The 19,996-nt window shown below is 39.8% G+C and overlaps 3 protein-coding genes across 3 annotated transcripts; 1 reads left to right on the forward strand and 2 right to left on the reverse strand.

Annotated features, from left to right (window-relative positions):
• Positions 1 to 110: 110 nt before the first annotated feature.
• Positions 111 to 13,251, forward strand: tonsl (tonsoku-like, DNA repair protein). Its single transcript, XM_056768727.1, has 28 exons — positions 111 to 350; positions 738 to 833; positions 1,013 to 1,155; positions 1,230 to 1,413; positions 1,550 to 1,679; positions 2,042 to 2,213; positions 2,353 to 2,467; positions 2,994 to 3,139; positions 3,212 to 3,364; positions 3,443 to 3,565; positions 3,642 to 3,837; positions 3,995 to 4,050; positions 4,155 to 4,244; positions 4,350 to 4,422; positions 4,509 to 4,672; positions 4,858 to 4,981; positions 6,077 to 6,306; positions 6,388 to 6,853; positions 6,958 to 7,133; positions 7,317 to 7,402; positions 7,484 to 7,640; positions 8,194 to 8,272; positions 8,545 to 8,852; positions 10,144 to 10,315; positions 10,520 to 10,695; positions 10,925 to 10,998; positions 12,143 to 12,276; positions 12,492 to 13,251. Exons 1-28 carry the CDS (start codon positions 326 to 328, stop codon positions 12,692 to 12,694), a joined length of 4,251 nt encoding a protein of 1,416 aa, XP_056624705.1. The 5' UTR covers positions 111 to 325; the 3' UTR covers positions 12,695 to 13,251.
• Positions 13,099 to 14,612, reverse strand: nkl.4 (NK-lysin tandem duplicate 4). Its single transcript, XM_056768728.1, has 4 exons — positions 14,471 to 14,612; positions 13,970 to 14,040; positions 13,700 to 13,804; positions 13,099 to 13,570 (listed from the first exon to the last, which is right to left on the reverse strand). The coding sequence occupies exons 1-4, from the start codon at positions 14,511 to 14,513 to the stop codon at positions 13,394 to 13,396; spliced, it is 396 nt and encodes a 131-aa protein (XP_056624706.1). The 5' UTR covers positions 14,514 to 14,612; the 3' UTR covers positions 13,099 to 13,393.
• A 3,780-nt stretch (positions 14,613 to 18,392) lies between these two features.
• On the reverse strand, positions 18,393 to 19,720 carry LOC130436460 (prosaposin-like). The gene is made up of 5 exons (XM_056767109.1): positions 19,581 to 19,720; positions 19,432 to 19,493; positions 19,195 to 19,293; positions 18,651 to 18,808; positions 18,393 to 18,555 (listed from the first exon to the last, which is right to left on the reverse strand). The coding sequence occupies exons 1-5, from the start codon at positions 19,621 to 19,623 to the stop codon at positions 18,519 to 18,521; spliced, it is 399 nt and encodes a 132-aa protein (XP_056623087.1). The 5' UTR covers positions 19,624 to 19,720; the 3' UTR covers positions 18,393 to 18,518.
• Positions 19,721 to 19,996: the final 276 nt, after the last annotated feature.

The following is a 19,996-nucleotide window of genomic DNA, read 5'->3' on the forward strand; positions in this document are numbered from 1 at the left end:
GCCCTTACCAACATGGCCTCTCGCTGCAACCGGTTTCCGGAAGGGCATTGTGGGAGTGATGTGACGTCAACTGCACTAGCCAATCAGCTACCTCTGGTGTTTCTCTTACCGTAACTTTGGCGCGCCGCTTTGAAAGAATGTAGTAATCGAGTAAAAACAGACGAGTTTTGTGATCATAACAATTGATCGATTTAAAACAGGCAGGGAAACGATTCGTGAGGACGTGATTTAAAGTTCTGCAGCTGATCGCTGCCGGGTAATGTTGTTCATTTATTAGTTACGTGTGCGTGTTTGTGGAAGTCCGGAGTCTCGAGCTATAGACAGAATGACGTCAACAAAAGAGATCAAACGTAAGTATTCTTCTGATCTATCTATCTATCTATCTATCTATCTATCTATCTATCTATCTATCTATCTATCTATCTATCTATCTATCTATCTATCTATCTATCTATCTATCTATCTATCTATCTATCATCCAACGTTACGTATATATACTTCAAATAGATTTTATTTCATTATGCATACGTTTAATTACATTCACTTTAAAATACATTTAATATTTAATATAATACATATGAAAATAATTGTTTGTTAATGTTTTAACTTGTTCATTTTGTAATATAAGTTTTAAAAGATGTTTTAATAAAAACTTTAATTTAAATTATTTTATTCTATATAATTACAGTTCATATGTTACCACCTTGAATGTTGTTGCATTATTCTTATGTATACAGAGCTGCAGAAAGCTAAACACAAAGCCCAAAGCAGCAATAATCTGAAAGAGGAGGCGAGTCTGTGCAATCAGCTGGGAGAGGTGTTCGCTAAAACAGGTACAACAGCCCTTTATTATAGACTTGTTAGTGGGTCAGTAGTTAAAACATTTCTTTAATAACCCAGTGACTGTCGGATCAAACCCCAAGAGATCCCATTTAATTTGTCAAACGTTAAAATTATTAATAGGATTTTGTGGCTGTGAAATGACTGTTTTTTTTGGATGCGTTTCTTGTAGGAGACTACCGTGCAGCTATCGATGAGCATCGGCAGGAATTAGCACTGTCTGAGATTTTGAATGACGTCATTGGTTGTGCTGTGGCCAATAGGAAGATTGGAGAATGTTACGCCGAGTTAGGCAACTTTGACGACGCTCTTAAGGTGTGGATATACGTCTGTGTGAAGAATAACTCATCGCCGAGTCACACCGTCTCACATACGGTTTCTCTCTTCAGCATCAGAGGCTTCATCTGAATCTGGCGCGATCCGTCAATGATGCGGCAGAGGAGCAGAGAGCCCAGGCCACCATCGGACGGACGTACCTTTTCCTCTTTGATTCTGACCAATCACGGGAGAGCTTGCAGCATGCTGAAGATGCTTTCAAGAAGAGTTTGACCATCGTTGATGAGCGGTTAGAAGGTTAATAAACCGTATCCACATTAATTCACATATTAATACTGTGTCCCATAATGCAGTGTTCTTGGTCTGCCATTTAATTTCAGAAGTGATGTTAACAGATTATAATAAATGGCTTGACTGACATCTGTCTGCGCAGGTACAGTTTCATCACGAGAGCTCAGTGAGATGAGAGCTCGTCTTCTGCTTAATCTGGGTTGTGTGTATGATGGGATGAAGGAACCGCAGCGGTGCAGTGATCTTATCCGACAGAGCATCTACATCGCTGAGTAAGAAACTTCGGCCTGTACAGTGGCAAACATATTTTAACATTATTTAACAACTAACATGGTGTTGCAAATGTTTTCTGACCATTGCACTTTTTTCTTTATTTAAAAAATTAGAGGACTGAATTTCTTTATATGATTATGTTATAAATGAAATCTTTTAAATACAGCTTTTATATCTTTTTCACTGGAAATATTTGATTAGGTTTCACTTAAAAAGTTGCAAAGTCTTACAAAGTATTTTTTGACATTTTCTATTATTTCAAAGAAAATTGTAGTATATGTAATTCTGTAATCTGTAAAAAATGAGAGATTTTAAATTTGTTCAAAAATAATTCATAGCTGTTAAAACCATTTTCTTCTAGAAAGAACAACCTCATGGAGGATCTTTATCGTGCCAACTTCAACCTGGGCAGCATCCACTTCCGAAACGGGCAGCACTCGCGTGCCATGCGCTGTTTTGAGCAGTCTAAAGAAAGTGCTCGAAAAACCAAGGATAAATTCAGCGAGAGCGAATGTTTCCATAGCATCGGCAAGGTAACAATCCAAACCGCATCAGTCATTGCTGTGTGCTAGCAACGTTAGTCGTGTGTTCGAATCCCAGGCAAAAAAAATGCATCTGCCAAATACTTGTATGAAAAAATATTTGTGTCAGGTGCTCTGTGTGTTTGTTCAGATATTGCTTCATCTTGGTGATTTCGCGGCAGCTCGGCGTTCTCTGAAGAAATCTTTCTGTCTGGGCTCTCAGCAGCCTGCAGAACGAGAAGCTGTGAAGAGAGATTTTAAACACGGTGAGAAAAACATTAAAGTCCCAGTGAAATTACAAATGACGATGCCAATTTTTCATGAAGTATTGCAGCGTTTATTATAAATAGTTTATCAATGTGGGTCATTCTCTTTTTAAAATTAATGTAACCTCATAATCTTCAGTTAAAATCTGAAAATGCACTTCCGTCCTGTAAAGACTATCCATCTTAGATGAAGTATGTGAGACGGCATGGCACGGCACCCGTTAACTCCTCCCATTCTACGGTCAGTCTGCTGCTAGTTCCATTTCAAAATGCAACGGCTGCTTTTGTATATCCAATCAAATCGAAGAGAAAGACGAAAGCGGCGCCCACTATTTTTCTCCTTAAAAAATCTATTTCACTGGGAAATGCGTCAAAATACGGACGTAATAATGATCTCAACTTCCGGTTCGCGGGGACTTTAAGGTCTGATCAGATCAACAAGCATTTAAAATTCAGTTTTAAAAGTCTAATTGAGCTCTCAAAAAGTTGGTCTTGCTTTGTTCAATTTTGTTTTGCATTTATCTAGCGATCCGAGGCTGTCAGCTGGAGCAGGCGGCGTCAGAAGTAAGCCAGAATTTTTCGCATGAGGCCATGGGGCTGTCCGAGCAGTTGGGTGATCTCTACTGTAAAGTGGGCTGCTATAACAAGGCTTTGGAAGCGTATCAGACACAGGTAAGAAAACTTCACGTCATAGACCCTCAAACCTTGAACGATGAGGTCCTGACGATGTATGCATGTGTTTAGCTGGCGTGTGCGGAGGCTTTAGATAGGCCGGCCCGGGAGTTAGCGGTAATTCACGTGTCGCTTGCGGCCACGCACACGGACCTGCGACAGCATCACAGAGCTGTGGAACATTACAGACAGGAGCTGCGACTGAGACAGGGAAACCCTAAAGAGGTGAACACACGCAGGCACTCGACGTGTTTATATATAATATTGAGGTTTCTCAATATTTCTATTATCTTTGTGCGTCAGGAGTGTGAGACGTGGTTGAACATCGCTGTGTGTCAGGAGGAGATGGGAGACCCGATGGAGAAAACGGATGCTAGTTACACCGCAGCTCTGAGCTGCGCTGAGCAATCGGGAGTAAAACAACAGGTCGGTTTCTGCCTCCCCAACGTTCACATTCCACCTCCTCTTCTTCACACTGAAGTGACACTGGTTGTGTGTGCAGAGGCGGGTCTTGAGGGCGTGGCTACAGGCCCAACGGCGCTGCAGCTCCTCCCAGTGTGACGACACCGAGACGAGGTTGCAGGAGCTGTGTGAGCGTGATGGGCGGAGTCTGGAGGAGAGCGATGATGATGAGGAGGAGGAGGAGATGGACAACAGTGAGCCGCTGGAGGATAGTGACATCCAGTGCTCAGACTCCGGTAATAAACAATATTTGTCTTCTGCTGATGTTGGGACAATACTAAGATCGGTACCCTCAAAGGGATAGTTTAACTTGAAAAGAAAATCTAAGAGCAATGGAATGTAATAAGTTTGTTGATAGATGTTATGGATGTTTGTCTTTGAATGTTTGTGTAGATGAGGATCTGGAGGGCTATGATAAGATGGTCACGGGCAAGAGAAAGAATCAGAGGGTGAGCTTGACCCTCCGTCTCATTTAATTTAATTTAATTTAATTTTTATTTCTTTATTATTTTATTTATATATCCATTTCATTTAATAATAAATATTTCTTCAGTGGACCCGTCGGAATGAAAAGGGCGAGTCTGTTCTTCACAGGGCTTGCATCGAGGGGAATTTCAAGCAGGTCCAATATCTGCTCGACCAGGTAAGCTGTGTTAAATGGTCATTCGCTTTACATCTTTTTCCAGTGACCGGATCAGCAGGTGTGAACTTTCCAGTCGTGTGTGTCTTCTGTGTTTCTGTCTCACAGGGTCATCCTGTAAACGTCAGAGATTACTGCGGCTGGACTCCTCTGCATGAGGCATGTAACTACGGTCATGAAGGTGCGGCCTTCATTCTTGCTTTATTTTTACAGTCAAGGAGTTTCATCGGAGAGCAATTTTATACAGATATATGTATATTTTTGTAGAAGTCGTAGGTTTACTGCTGGAACGTGGTGCGAATATAAATGACCCGGGGGGTCGAGCGTGTGAAGGGGTTACGCCTCTGCATGACACTCTGAACTGCGGACACTTCAGCGCAGCTCGAATTCTGATACAGAGAGGGGCGTCTGTCACCGTTCGCAATGGCAAGGTCAGACCTGACCATATATTGGACATATGTTATACACCTATCCCTGAATTCGTACACATCTGTATCACTTATTCTTGTTAATGCATGCGTCTCGTTTTGTGGTATAACCATTATGATTTGAAGCCACCAAAACATCACTTTTCCATTTGTGTGTGTATGAATCTTGTCTGTATGTGTTGTTGCAGGGACACACACCTCTAGACACGCTGCGTCAGTGGTTTAAGATGTACAGTCGAGAGTTAGACCATGAGACCAAGCAGGAATGTTTGGAGACTGAGAAACTTCTGAAGAAGGCTTTATCCGGCGACGGTGAGAAGTTCACATCAAGAATGATAGATATAAAGATAGAGTTTTAAAAATACCGTATTGTCCCGAATAGGAGACATTTTTTCTTAGAAGTACTCTACATCTGAAAAAATGGGGTTGTCTTGTATAGAACAATAGATGGCGCCAAATACATACATACATGAGTTTCATCAGGACTGAAGCCACTGTTCTGGTAAATTGTAGAATTAAAAATCCTTTGTCTGTTTTTCTCTCTTATTCAGATCTCAAGTCTACAATAAGACGTCACTTCTATGTTGATAAAATTTTGCTAGGCTACATGGTTTAATAGCCTTAACTTTAAATTGTTCTATAGGTTTATTTTATGGTATGCTATAAGTGTTTGTCAGTTTGCCAGTCTAACTCTAAATATACAATCAATTATGCAATATGAATGATTTTTGGGTAAATGCATTTTCTTACGACTAAAGGCCTTTAAAAAATACCCCAAAGTTATATCTTATAATCAAATTAAATAATGTCTTATAATCAGGCTTGTCTTATATTCAGGACAATACGGTTAGTGTAAAAAAAGAGAAAAACTCACCGCAACTGTATAACTCTTGAGCTTTTTTATAAATTCATAATAAAACTTTGTCAGCCACTGAACTTAACCATGCTGAATAAGAAAATCACACTAATGATATAAGGTCAAAATTTACTTGAGCTAAATATTCAGTAAAAAATTTATGCTACATGAAAATGAATATTACCACAATAATGATCACAACTGAATTGTACAAGAACTTTTAAAAGGTCCGGCCAAACAAAAGTTTGTTATGCTGTGTAATGTAAAACTGGTACAATTAAGCTAAAAATAAACATTTTTTGTTGGCGTAAATACTAATATAGTTATTGGCATCAGAATATTTATTTTCAATTGTTTTTTCTTTATGTGGAGAGGCATTAAGTCCTAAACATACATTTGAGTTCATTAAAAATTTCAAGAGCACTTTCAATAAAAATGTATTTACATGTATTCATTTAGAAGACGCTTTTATCCAGAGAGGAAATGATAGAACACTTGATTTTACATTTCATTCAAAATTGTCTTCATGGTTCTTCATTTTTCTGTTGTAGTGTGTGTTGTGTCGGCTGCTCCGCTCCAGCGGGGGGAGCTACAGGACAGTCAGCTCTTTGATGCTGAGTGTTCAGAACCGCTTCTGCAGGAGGATGTGCCCCCCTCATCGCAACGAACAGCCCCCCGCCGGGTGACCAGCCCCGCCCACAGTAACTCCGCCCCCAGACACAGGGACTCTACTGGCCCAGCTCGCCGTGAACGAGGGATGGAAGCAGATGTCCTGTACGGGGTATGATATTTCAAGACTGAAAATATGTCATACTTTATAGTTCCATTATTATATGAGTTAAGGACATTTTTCTCTGGTTAGATCGAAAGCAATCTGTCAGATTTTTCCGACTCTGATTTTTCGGTCAGCCCTCTGCGTCATGTTCGGTCAACCTCACGTTTCCCAGCCAGCCAGTCCCCGCAGAAAGTCCCGCCCAGTCAGGAAGTGCCCTCCGTGTATGGGGTCAGAAATGCCACGTCTTCTGTGGCGAAAGATTCGAGCAGAATTCAGTACCATAAGGTCATGCAGAACCTGGGCAGCGCCAAATCACGCCTTTTCACTCAGAGCCTATCAGAGCCGGCCTCCAGCAGCACTCCAGCGGTGTCAGCCAATAGCAGATCAGCGTTGGTCCCCGAAGACGAGTATGTGGCAGACGATTGGTTGGAGGATGACTTGGGAGATGTTCAGCCAAAGAAGAAACGGAGAGTTTCTGAGCATAATGTCTCGCAGGAATCATCTTGGAGGAATCAGAATCATTTCTCCATGTCTGCGGAAGTGCATCCGAAAGGTGTGTGACATTGATATAAGAGATTTTCTCATCTGATAAAAGCAATGTTTTTTATTCATTCATGTTTAGTTTGTGATAATGAAAGTTTTACTTTGTACTGGCAGTTCAGAGTTTCTCCAGCAGGGGTCTCTCTCTGAAAAAGGGAGCCAGTAAAGCTCGACAAGTGAAGATGAGTCATCTGCCTGGAATGGTGATGTTGGGTAGAAGGGAGGTCAGCAGGTCACAAAGCCCCACCATGAGCCAAGACCCCGACCCTGCACCTCCGTCCCATCAGCCAATGGTATTGCAATAATCACTTTTCATTGGCTATATTTCTAATGGAACGCTATTAAACTAATGTAATGACAAACAGCAGCAACTTTGTATAAGTAATACGTCACACTTACAGACACTCGAATAAGTGAATAAATGAGTTAATGTTTTGTCGGTTTATTGAATGACGTTTTCTTGTTGTTTTGGAAAGCCACACACCTCTCACCATGTTCCTGCACCAATCAGGATGAGGGTCAGAGTTCAGGACAATGTCTTCTTGATTCCGGTCCCTCATGGGTCAGCTGTGGTTTTGTTTATCAGTTTGTGTTGAGCAGATTGTATATGTGTGTGTTATTCTGAGTATTATATTGTCTTTAGTGAGGGGGACTCTTGTACGGTAGCGTGGTTGTGCGAGCAGGCCGCTCAGCGTTACTATCAGAAGTGTGGATTACTGCCGCGCCTCTCCCTGCAGAAAGAGGGCGCTCTACTCCTACCCACAGACCCACTGCTGGCTGTGCTGCACACCAATGAAGAGGTCAGAGGAGATATATATTATTTAGATTTTTATGCTGTAGTGTTTAAAGGCTAAAATCAGTCTGGCATAGTTTAATCTCAATAAACAACATGCATATTGCTTTCTGGGATATAAAAAGGTTATAGCAATAGGCTACAAAAATATTTCACACAAAGAAGCGCAATGCGGTTGGATGGTGTCCAGTTATTAGGAAGCTTCCCAAAATCACCTGAACCCCCAAAACTGTAATAAAAGACCAACAAACTTGAAGCTGAATGAAATAATTGTAAATACAGTTTCATCAACATAAATAAACTTTCGTTAGACCACCGCCAAGAATCAAAAACTGTTGAGTCGTTGTTATTTAATTTATTACAATTAATATACATTAAAATATTAATATGACTATAAAATAATTGTATAATTTATAAATGCAGACCCCAGGCGTGTGCGTCACGGGAAACTGTGTGTATAGAAATAATCCAAATTTAAAGGGAACAAAATGTAACTTTACTCGTGCATTTTAAGGGACTGTCTCTTTAAATATATTTGGCTTTTGACTGGTTGTCTTTAGGTTTTTGCTGAAGTTTGTTCGTGGGATTTGCCTCCACTCCCCGAGCGCTACAGGAAAGCTTGTCAGACTCTGACAGCGGGTGAGTGTCATGATTCACAAATAACATGTAAAGATACCCGGGTTTAAAAAATACTTCGATAAGATGTGTTATTTATCCCGTAGCATTGCATTGCCCAGCAACTTTTTTGTTTGTTTTGGTAACTTTTATCATTTAGAGCTGGAATTCTTTGTTAGAAAAAATATCACAAGCAATTATTATTGCATTAGTTTACTCAAACTGGAATGAACTGTACAATATGTATTTTTGTCATTTTCTGAGCGCATGTTTACGTGTGTGAATCTGTGTTTCAGAGGAGAACAAACGTGTGTCTCGCTTGTGTGAGGTTCAGGACAACGGTTCCTGCGTGAATGTGTGTGGACTGAGTCTGCCGCCCGCGTCGCTGGCTCCTCTCCTCCGAGCGTTAAAACTACAGGCCAGTCTGACCGAGCTCCGGCTCTCCGGCAACCGTCTGAACGACGACCTCCTACCTGAACTGATGTCTGCCGTGGCCACCATGCCCAAACTGCGGATCTTAGACATATCGGCCAATCAGATCACAGGAGAGGGACTCGGTAAAGCTTTAGACGCTTTCGAGGGGAGGAGTCAACATGCATTTCCTGTAATTATTTAATTATTTATTTACTTCTTTTTTTTTATTTATTACAGGTAAAAAAAATAGATGCATGTGATTTTTACCAGGCTGTTATTTATTTATTTATTAAGAAAAAATGCTTTTACTGGCCCAGCAGCTATGTGTTTTCATTTTGAAACTGTAGTTATAGTGAAACTATTATCTGTCACCACCAGCGCGTCCTCTAGATGACAGAGTAGCGTGTGTTTCTCAGTCCCCTGGAGGTTTTCGCAGGTCTTGGTGGGTGGGTTAGTTACTCAGAAGTCCTGCTCTTTTCTGGGAATCAAGATGTTCTTGTACCTGTGAAATCGTAAAAATAGCTCTTCGGCCATTTTACATTTAAATTTTGTCATTCGGCAGACGCTTCTATCCAAAGAAACTAACAGAGAGTTCAGGGAGCAATAAGCGATATGTCATATAGGAGCAACAATACAATAGGTGCTAATACAAAAAATATCTTTTTTTTAAGTCATAATAATAATTAATAATATTTATATAGTGCTTTTCTGGGTATCAAAACGCGAAGGGGGAAATCTCCTAAACCACCACCAATGTGCAGCATCCACAGTGAAGTGGAAGTCAGTCTGTACTAGTGACCATGTAAGGTATTAATCGAGGAAGGAAGATGGTGTGCAAAGTGACAAGTGTGAGAAAATGTTTCTGTCAAATCACAAAGATTAAATCAACATCTTGAGGTAACAGTGCAAAGATAGTGTGATCACATGAAGATAACTGATAGAAAATTGTATAAAAGAGAACATTTATTCATCCTAATGTCATTCCTGCATGACTTTCTTTCTTCTGCAGAACACAAAAGAAGATATTTTGTAGAATGTTGACAACCAAACAACTCTGACCCCCATTGGCGTCCATTGTGTGGACACAAAAACATTTCTCAAAATATCTTCTTTGTGTTCCACAGATGGAAGAGTCGCACACAGGTTTGAATGACACGAGGGTGAACAAGTGATGACAGAATGTTCATTTTTGGGTGTACTATCCCTTTAAGGCAATATGTTGAATGCGGCCTCATTTGCCGGATATGGCCAGCTGTTGCTGCACTCTGACGTTGCTTGAAGAAAAAAATGACTGTTTCCTCTTTTGAGATCAATGTTGTGGTTAATTGTGTGGGTGATGTCGACCAAGTGTCCTGGTGCAAAGATCGCAGATTCACACTTTGATACTTCACACTTCACTACTAGTTAATCATCCCTTACGAATACTCTCATCTATTTCCTTGATGTCATTGTTAATCCCATATTCTCTCTTTTGTTTCTAGTGTCTAGAGGAGTTAAATTTCAGCACGAATCCTCTGGGTGATGGGTGGGCACAAGCACTGGCGACTCTCCTGTCCGCCTGCCCCCTGCTCTCCACGCTGTCCCTGCAAGCATGCAGCCTTTCTGCACGCTTCCTCCAGCAACATCGCCTCATATTGGCCAACGCCATGAACAGTGAGTTCACAAAATCCTTCTCAAAACAAAACGACTGCATGGCTTGTTTAACATTGATTTCTACTTGAACTCTGTTTTTCTTATTTTGTTAGATGTCTGGAATAGATTCTTGCAAATCAAAAACAGATACGTGATAGATTTCTTCAATAAGGGAGACATGTTCATTCTCAAATGGTTTTATTGACGGTTCTTCTATTAATGCAGGCACTGGAAACCTGAGGTCAGTGTGTCTGTCCCACAATGCACTGGGCTCCACAGGTTTTGAGCTGGTGTTGAAGACATTACCGCTGCAGTGTCTCACACATCTTCGGCTTTCTTCGGTCTGTAGAGGTTCATCTGATCAGCCTGCCGTTGAAATCCTCACTAAACTTCTAACACAGGTCCTCAAACACTCAATCTTTTTAACTTATTAGCATCATTTTAAAGCACTGCAAGCAAATCTAGGACAAAAATAGAATACGTGGAGATACATTCATGTTGTTATCAAGGACTGCCAATATGAAGTGATCATTTTTTTTTATGTCTAAGGATAAATTTAAGTAGAAACAATGGATACACATAGTTTGTGCAGGGTTATTTTTGTGTGTATAATATTGTGTTTGGGTACAGGTTGACTGCACACTCACACACTTGAGTCTGGCTGGAAACGGTCTTACGGACAACAGCATCCTTTCTCTCTCCAGGTAAATCGCTCATGCTCACTTGTAGCTCTGTCCCAATACGGGGGCTGTGCCCTTTGAAGGCTGCATGCACTTTAAGACCAATTGCGTCGCAGCTGTTTGATTATTGATTATTAATTCCACGACCTTAGAAAGTTGCAGCCTTTGAATTTGGACACAGCTTGTGTCTGCAACCATCTAGTGGTCAGGTTTGTGAATTGCAACCAATGGCTCACTCAACCGCTCCCCCCTCCCTTTTGAAGCACTATGGTGGCTTACACAGAACTAAGGCCATGAACCCAATTGACGTCTTTTTGACAAGAAAAAGTTTACAAAAGCACATTGACAGAATTTGGTTACAAACAGCAGCCGAACGGCATGACTTCGTCGTCAGCGTCTGTGCACGAAGGCAGCCCACAGAAACAGATAGGCAGCGTAACAGAGGTCTATTTGAATTACAAACAGAGAGAGTCTTTGCAAAAACTAATTGCATATTTAAAAACTATAATAATATTTTCTACATAAATGGAATCAAAAGTTATTGAAAGTTCAACTTTAATTCATACTAAACTATGCTCCAACCAGCATTTCGGCCGCCATGTATTTTTCGACCAATCACCTCCCTCGCCTGTTGTTATGGAAACGACCAACGACTCACTTGTCATTGGTTAACTGTGAAAAGGAGCTTGACGTAGGGCATTTTTTCCGAAAAGTTGAACTTTATTCAACTTATAAAGACATTTTTTGAAACCACAGTTTACTCCATAGGATTATAATGTAAAACAGTAAAAATGTCGTCACGTTTCTGCTTCTTTCTCGAAGGATATTTACGAAACGAGTTCTGTAGAGCAGTTTGTCCGTTCAGGGCTACTGTAGAAACAACATGGTGTATTTTATGCGAGGGAACTTTTGTTGTATATAGCTCATTCTAAGGTAATAAAAACACAAAGCTTCATTATGTAAGGTCTTTGTACACCTATGAAGACATATTTGTATATTATTGCATTTATATTAAAAGATCCTTCAAAAAAAATACACCCAGGACTTTTAATCTGGAGCTTTAGTGGTTATTATTTGTGAACATCATGCATTGGAATGTAGCCAATCAGAATAAAGTATTCCAGAGAGATGTCCAATGAAGTAAAATAAAACAAATGATTGTATTTAGGTGTCTTCCTGTCTGTCCTTCCCTGGTATCTTTGGACTTATCGGCCAACCCCGCTGTGACCTCAGCAGGACTCCAAAGTCTCCTGGACGCCCTGGTGGAGGCCCAGCGACCTTTGACCCACCTCAATCTTCAAGGTACAGTAATACATTTATTTTCTTATTTTCTCATGTCCCATCAGCACAGGAGCATAAACACGTGTTTATTGTGTATTTAAGTTTTGTATCATGTCAGTGGTTTAGTGGTTCCATATGTACTCTGATTAGTTTCAAACTCTTTATCACTTAAAAGTGTGAATAATGTGTTTTTTTGTCGCCATGACCACAAGTTCCTCTTTTTCTTGTAACGGCAGGTTGTCCGGTGTCTGGCCCCTGGGGTGATCTAAATTTGGACAGCTTATCGGATCACATCCGAGACCTGCGTTTGTGTTCTCAGAGTCTGAATAAACTGGACCAGAATGCACTGCAGCACAGCTGGAGACAAAGCACGGACCCTGTGAACATCTTCTCAAGCACCTCCAAATGCATGCTGAGCGTTACCGGAGCGTCACAGTAAACCTTCCAGACTGTTTTCACCTGTGGTGTTGGGCAAAATATAATGTGAAAGTTGCTGGCACGCGATCCGTGTGCTGTCTGCTCTGATCACACTCCGGATGTATTTATGGTAGAATATTCATCAAAAAATTGTCTGTAAATGTGTGATTTGAGCGTGTGTTCATTTTTTAATGATAAGTAGTTGTATATTTGTGTGAATAAGTGTCACTCGAACCCATTTTATTGTACAATTATTTCTCAAAACTCATCGCATTGAGTTTCTGTGTGAAATGGGATTGACATCTGATTGTTCACGGTGTTGCGAAACTCTAAACTGGTGGTTTACAGTTACAGAAAAAAAAGGACCAATAAAATACTAATTCAAGCAAATTTTCTTTTCAAAAGCATTCAATCACACAAACAAAGTTTGTTTTGCACATTTTATTTTCTGTTAATTTTCCAGTGAATTTTCCAAAAGACAAGACATGTGTTTGTGACATGCAAGAACATGACTTTATGCTAATCATGTCTTCACACTAGACACTGTGTGTGAAGTGTATTAAACCACAATGAGCAACACCCTAAACTTGCTTTGCATTTCTTGGCACGTAAAATGTGTAACTTCTGCGTCACTGGTTTTACTGAACACAACTGGAAAAATAATGACTTTCAGACAGATCTACTGAAAACATTGCTGTTTTTCTACAGTGAAGAAGCCCATTTAAACATTAAAACTCTGCTTGCAAATGCCGACATTTATACAGATGGTGGCTGGATTATCTGTAGTTGAAATCTCTTCAACCAGAGTACCCACATACTGGTTGACCAAACCCTTGCAGATGGATTTCAGGAACCCGATCTCATCACAGACGCTTAATAGCTTCTTTTTAATGTCATCCTGTAGGGAAGCCACAATCAAAATGAACCTCGTAGAAAATAATACGCCAGTCTAGTATTGATCGTAAAGTATCCAACAATATTTAACATTGTAATGTCATTTCTATTTTCGTAACGTGAACACACTGACCTGAGTTGAGCCGGCAGAGATGCGTTTCTTCAGCTTTTTCATAATCCACTTACACGCCCAACACTTACCAGGAAGCCCTTGACTCGCTTTGGCCATCATCTCACCCTGACAAGACAGAATCATCACATGCTTGTGCACTACAAATTATTTCATGGAAATGATTTGTTAACTACAAGTACTGCTACCATATCCAGCAATTTAAAGCAAATGTACATATTTAAAAATATTTACATTTGTCACAGTTGATTATAATATTTGAGATGAACTCACAGAGCTTTCTTCAATTTCATTGAGAGCTTTATCCAGTGGAATTCTGTACATCTCGTATTGAAAAGTGCACACTAGAAAATGAAGAACACGACATGATCCCTAATGAGAGCACTAAACGCATGAGATTGTGTGGGAACTTAGTCAAAATTAAGAGACAGTTTACTCAAAAAACAAGAATTCTTGAATCATTTACTCATCATGTCACTTCTAAGCCACATTAATTTCTTTCTTCTGCGAAACACAAAAGACGATATTTTGAAGAACGTTGATAACCCAACAACACTGACCCCATTGACGTCCATTGTAGGAACACAAAACCACCCAGACATTTCTCAAAATATCTTCTTTTGTGTTCCACAAAAGAAAGAGTCACATACAGGTTTTGAATGACAAGAACATTTTTGAGTGAAGACCATCTTAAGATTAAAGATGGTCTAAACCATAGCATGAAAGATTTAAAATAAGTGATATCTAGTCAATGAAAGATGAGTGAAATTGTACCTGTGTGCACCAGCAGGGTAACAAGGGCAATCATGCGGAGCATCTTGCTTAGCAAACACCTCGACCGTCCCAACACTATGAAGATGACAAAAGTGGTTGACTTAGCCGAGCGCAAGATCTTTTGTAGTGGAGCTCTGTTCAACACTTCAGCCAAACCACAGACATATAGTACACGCGAGATCTATGACACCCAACATTTCTATTCATGTACGTGTCTTTTACATATTTTAAATTGATGGCACATGTTCAATCATGGGGGGGGCACGGTGGCTTAGTGGTTAGCACGTTCGCCTCACACCTCCAGGGTTGGGGGTTCGATTCCCGCTTCCGACTTGTGTGTGTGGAGTTTGCATGTTCTCCCCGTGCCTCGGGGGTTTCCTCCGGGTACTCCGGTTTCCTCCCCTGGTCCAAAGACATGCATGGTAGGTTGATTGGCATCTCTGGAAAAATTGTCCGTAGGGTGTGAGTGCGTGAGTGAATGAGTGAGTGTGTGTGCCCTGCGATGGGTTGGCACTCCATCCAGGGTGTATCCTGCCTTGATGCCCGATGACTCCTGAGATAGGTGCAGACTCCCCGTGACCCGAGGTAGTTCGGATAAGCGGTAGAAAATGGAATGGAATGGAATGTTCAATCATAGTCATAGTAACATTTATGGTGACATCCAAGGTATTCAAATTTAATCAAGAAATATTGTAATTCATAGCGAGATGAAGTGTGTTTTGGATCACAGTAGTCAAATTACAATAAGTCTGTTAAACAAACGATCCCCGGAAGAAGAAAAACACAAGAGACCACAACAGAAACCGAATCTAATGGTTATAATGGGAACTGTGTTAGTTTTAATGGAAACTATAAAGCTCTTATATATTTATAATGGTTTTGACAGTAAACAGCGGATGGCTCATCGTGATATTTGAAATGAATGCAAGCATTTTTCTTGATGCATGTACAAGCTTTGACCAGCGGATGTTGAAGAGATTCATGTAATTGTCTTTATAAAAAAAGAATTTAAAAGGCACCATGTAAAAGGTTGAAGGAAACCTGCAAGTATTTTTAGAGTCTCTGGAACGGATGTGAAGTTAAACCAAGTAAGCGACACCATTAGCTTCAGTGCACTTTACTTTGAAAAAGTTTATTAACCTTTGCAGCTAATGAGAACACAAAAGCCATTGAACAAAATGACAGCATTCTTTCATCTCAAAAGCAAAGTCAATGCTAAAGATGAAGTGATTTCAGTAGTCAGTAAGATGATGCTTTTCAAAGAACACAGCTCTGAAAAAATGCAAAACTGGTAAATTATGAAATATACATGATTACAATATTTAACGAAAACAATGAAAGACTTCATTCATGATCACATTGACTCCATACACTAGCATCAACGAACAAACCTTTGACTTTTGGGCGAAATATGAATGTTTAATGGTCATCTCTGTCTACTAAACTGCAATGTTAACATTAGAAGACATATTTGTGTTTATTAGCAGATTCCAACGTGACGGCAGATAGTCGGAGCATCATCTGTGGTCGAAAGCTCTTCGATGAGAGTCCCCATGTAGTTGGCCACGAGGTTCTTACACACAAACTGCAGGAACCCAATCCCATCACAGACCTCACGCAGCATCTTTTTAATAGCACCCTGTGAAAAGGTTACATCCAGAATCAACGTTAGGAAACAATTTGGCATTTGTGCCATTAAAACATGATTTCACATATGAAATTGTAATTGATAGGAACACACCGACCTGAGATGTGCCACCGGAGATTTGTTGTTTCAGTTTGCCCATAGCCCACTTACATGCCCAGCAAGCTCCTGGGAACTTTTGGCCTGTTTTGGCCATCATCTCGTTCTAACAAGACAAATTCAACATTAATACGTCACATATGAGATCTCTGTCATATCTCAGTTATTTCTCCTAGACACAAATGAGAGAGCAACTGGAAACTTTTGCTTAAGTCTCCTGAAAAAAGATTCAGAAATCTCACAAATGTGTCCATTAGAGTTTGAGAACAGACGTCAACAAACTGAGCTCAGATTTGTCAAGTCAATATTGTGGAAGATCTCAAAATGAACTCAAAGATTTCTTATCAAATTTACCCAAACTCAGATTCTTCATGGATTTAACCAATGGTTTCACTTGTTTGTTTTCAAGCTCCTAAGCAATTTGAGAGAATTGAGAAATATATAGGACTTAGTTGATCCTTAAGTGAAACTCCATCAAATCTTTTGAGCTATAAAAAGAACCGGGCTATCTTCAAGTACCTGTATTTGACAAAATGTCCAGTATTTAGTGTATCGCTCTCGGCTGTACATTTAAATATTGCTACATCATCACTCCTGTAAAAAGACTGAAAGCAGTCAACAGCAGAACTGGGAAAATGAACAGATAACAGAGCAAAAGTGGCAAATATTGTAGAGACACGCAGCCGTCCGTGACAGTAAACTCACATAGTTCTCATCCATTTCGTTATCAATCGAGTTGTCTTCGTACACTTCCAACGGAAGAGCCAACACTGAGGAACACGCAAAAATGAGAAAAATAAGATGATATACATAATGTTTCAAACTAATCGTAATGATCGATCTGTGAAATTTTACCTGAGGATACCAGGAGGGTGATGAGGAAAATGTTTGATAGCATCATGTTTGACAAACGCTTACTGAGATGTGAAGATACAAGATTGAAGAACTTGGTTTTAGGTTTGTCAAGATCTTTTATAGAGCTCTTTTTCAACACAATCAAAAACCACAGACAGTCTTAAAGTGATAGTTCAGCCAAAAAGAAATATTCTGTCATCTTTTATTCACCATGATGTTGTTCAAACCCTATATTTGTGAGTCTTTGTACCTTGGCAATGTCGCATTTTGTTGACAACATTTTGAAGTCAGTGGGTTTCAATGTTGTTCAGTTATCAAAAATCTTCAGAATATCTTCTTTTGTGTTCTTCAGAAGCAGCTTTGGAATGACATGAGGGTGAGATCATATTTGTTCGCGCTTTCTCTTTGAGGAGAGATCTCTAGTCAATCATTTGAGAATAAAAAAACATTTTTACCATACTCATTATAGCCAACTCTTATTTATTTATGAGTTTGAGTTTTTTTTACATGTGTCATAGACCCCACAGTCTGAAAATGGTTCTTACACCTCAACCACACAACAACTGACAAATAAACCAAAGAGACTTCCCGAACACAATCTTTGTTCCACTTTAATGGCTTTAGCTATTGACGTGTCATCAAGTGTCTGACAACCTAATTTCTCTTGAACTGAGAGCCAGTTTCTTAAAAACATCAAGAACTTGAATAAAGTTGCCTCGACTAGGCTGGACAGACCCAGGGTCAGTTTTTAAATTACGCGGCCACACAAGAGATCAGTAGAGATGCTCTAAAGTTATCAGGAAGTGTTTTTAAGGCTGTGTTGATTTAAAACACATTCTCACTCCCGACTCCTCACATTCTCACTTTTTAACGCGGAAGGTTACCCCTTTAGCGTCCAACGGGTTGTGATTTTAGGTCGTTTTCATCGTCCAATCCAAACCGGTCACAGGTCTTCAGCCTCTCTACATCTCATCTGAATCCACATTTTCAGATCATGTATTTCAGCGTTCATAATTGAAATATATACAAATGTATAGCAATAAGTCTTCCTAGAAGTATCATTAATTTTATTCATTCAGTGAAGATGAAATGGATGTATAGCAGGGAATTTTTCGGGTGGCTCAACAACATAACTGTGAATGTGCGTGCGTGCGTGACTTTCACACTTTCTGGTGGTTCTTGTAATGAGAATCCTCTGAAGGTCCTCATGTGCTTTGGTAAGCACACACGAACAGTGAAGCCTAGAGGTCATTTCAATCATTTAAAACAAACCGATAATGTATGAAAAAATTTTAAATGAGAACTTCATGAGAATTGTTTGTTTCGTAGATATGAATTTTATTTCATACATACACTCATTGCATACATACATTACATTAAATCGGTGATTTCATTGTAATGCATATAATGCTGTTAGTGATTTTAGAGATTGTCAAATACTTGATCAAATTAAAGAATGAAATCCTTTAAGAATGCCGATTTTGACCTATGACAAAAAAAAAACAGTTAAGACTCCTCGGTTATAATCTGAAGCAGTCAAAGAACAAACAGGCACTGGAGATGTAATCTGGTGAAACTCACTTGCAGGCGCGTATGCTGGTGCAGATGGTCTTTGGACCATCAGTGGTGCTGAGTTCCTCAACCAAAGTGCTCATGTACTTCTGAATGAACTTCTTGCACTCTTTCTTCATAAAGCCAATTTGATCACAGGTGGCAAACAGCTTCGTTTTAATTTCGTCCTAAGGGAAATGACGCAATATTTACATGCATTTCAAAGTGTAAAAAAGGTGAAGGTCACTGAGTGCAGCTATGACACGTCCGAGGAGATCTGGCCTCCCCGGCTGAGCCTGGTTTCTCCCGAGTTTTTTTCTCTCCATTTATTCATCATTGGAGTTTGGGTTCCTCGCCACAGCAGGGCCATGTTGGCTTGCTCACATGGAGACTGCATTTATTTCTTAGATATTATTTGTAACAATGACCTTGCTTGGTCTATAAACACATCAAATTGAATTGAATTAAAAGGCACATTGACTTGTAAAGCATGTCATCATCAGTGTCGGGCAAGTTACTCTGAAAAAGTTATTAATAGCTAGTTACACCCAACAGTGGTCATCATAACACTTACCGGTGTTGAGTTCACGGTGACCCTTTTTTTCACCTTGTTCATGACCCACTTACACACCCAACAAAGGCCAGGCAGCTTCTGTTTTGTCATTCCGTCCGCCTGACAGACACATGAAAAAGAAGAAAATCTTCAATCTCAGGTTTTGCAGAACAGATCTGAGATTGTATTTTCCATTCACGACGTGTGCGAGATGATGTACAGATACAGAATTTAACAAAACTTTCAGGAAAAACTAACCGGCATGTCATCGACATCCTCGGAAGACTCCACTTCTCGAATCTCCCAGTGAGCTGCACACACTGTCCAAAATAAAGAATAAAAAGAGATGAATATTTTGATCACTAATACACTGAGACCATCTTAGTAAAAGAAAGTGCTGATTTTACCTGAACATAAGAGACAGGCGATAAAAATGATGTTGCGGAGCATCTTAGATGATGAGGTGTGACCTGAAGAGTCTTTCACAGTCTGATCCTCAGTGTTCTTCTGAAGCCTCTGGGGTCTCTCTTATAAGGCTTTGTGTAAACCACAGTGAGTCTTTCTTTCCAACCACAACCTGAAGATCATTGAAAAAAACGTGTGGAGGAATTATGAGAAATATTTTCTTATTACATTCATTTGATAATGAATAGAATGTTGTGTCTGATTAAAATAGTGTAATATTCTGTTATATATTTAAAATAAATAAGCCTTTCCTGGTGTTTACCAGAATTATTCAATCTTTTCAGGTGAGTTACAATGCAGTGGTTGAAGATGATCTGTTTTATCTGTTCTTTATTCTTATTCTTCTCTGTGCATTTGA

Source organism: Triplophysa dalaica, chromosome 15 (assembly GCF_015846415.1).
Source record: "Triplophysa dalaica isolate WHDGS20190420 chromosome 15, ASM1584641v1, whole genome shotgun sequence".
NCBI lineage: Eukaryota > Metazoa > Chordata > Actinopteri > Cypriniformes > Nemacheilidae > Triplophysa > Triplophysa dalaica.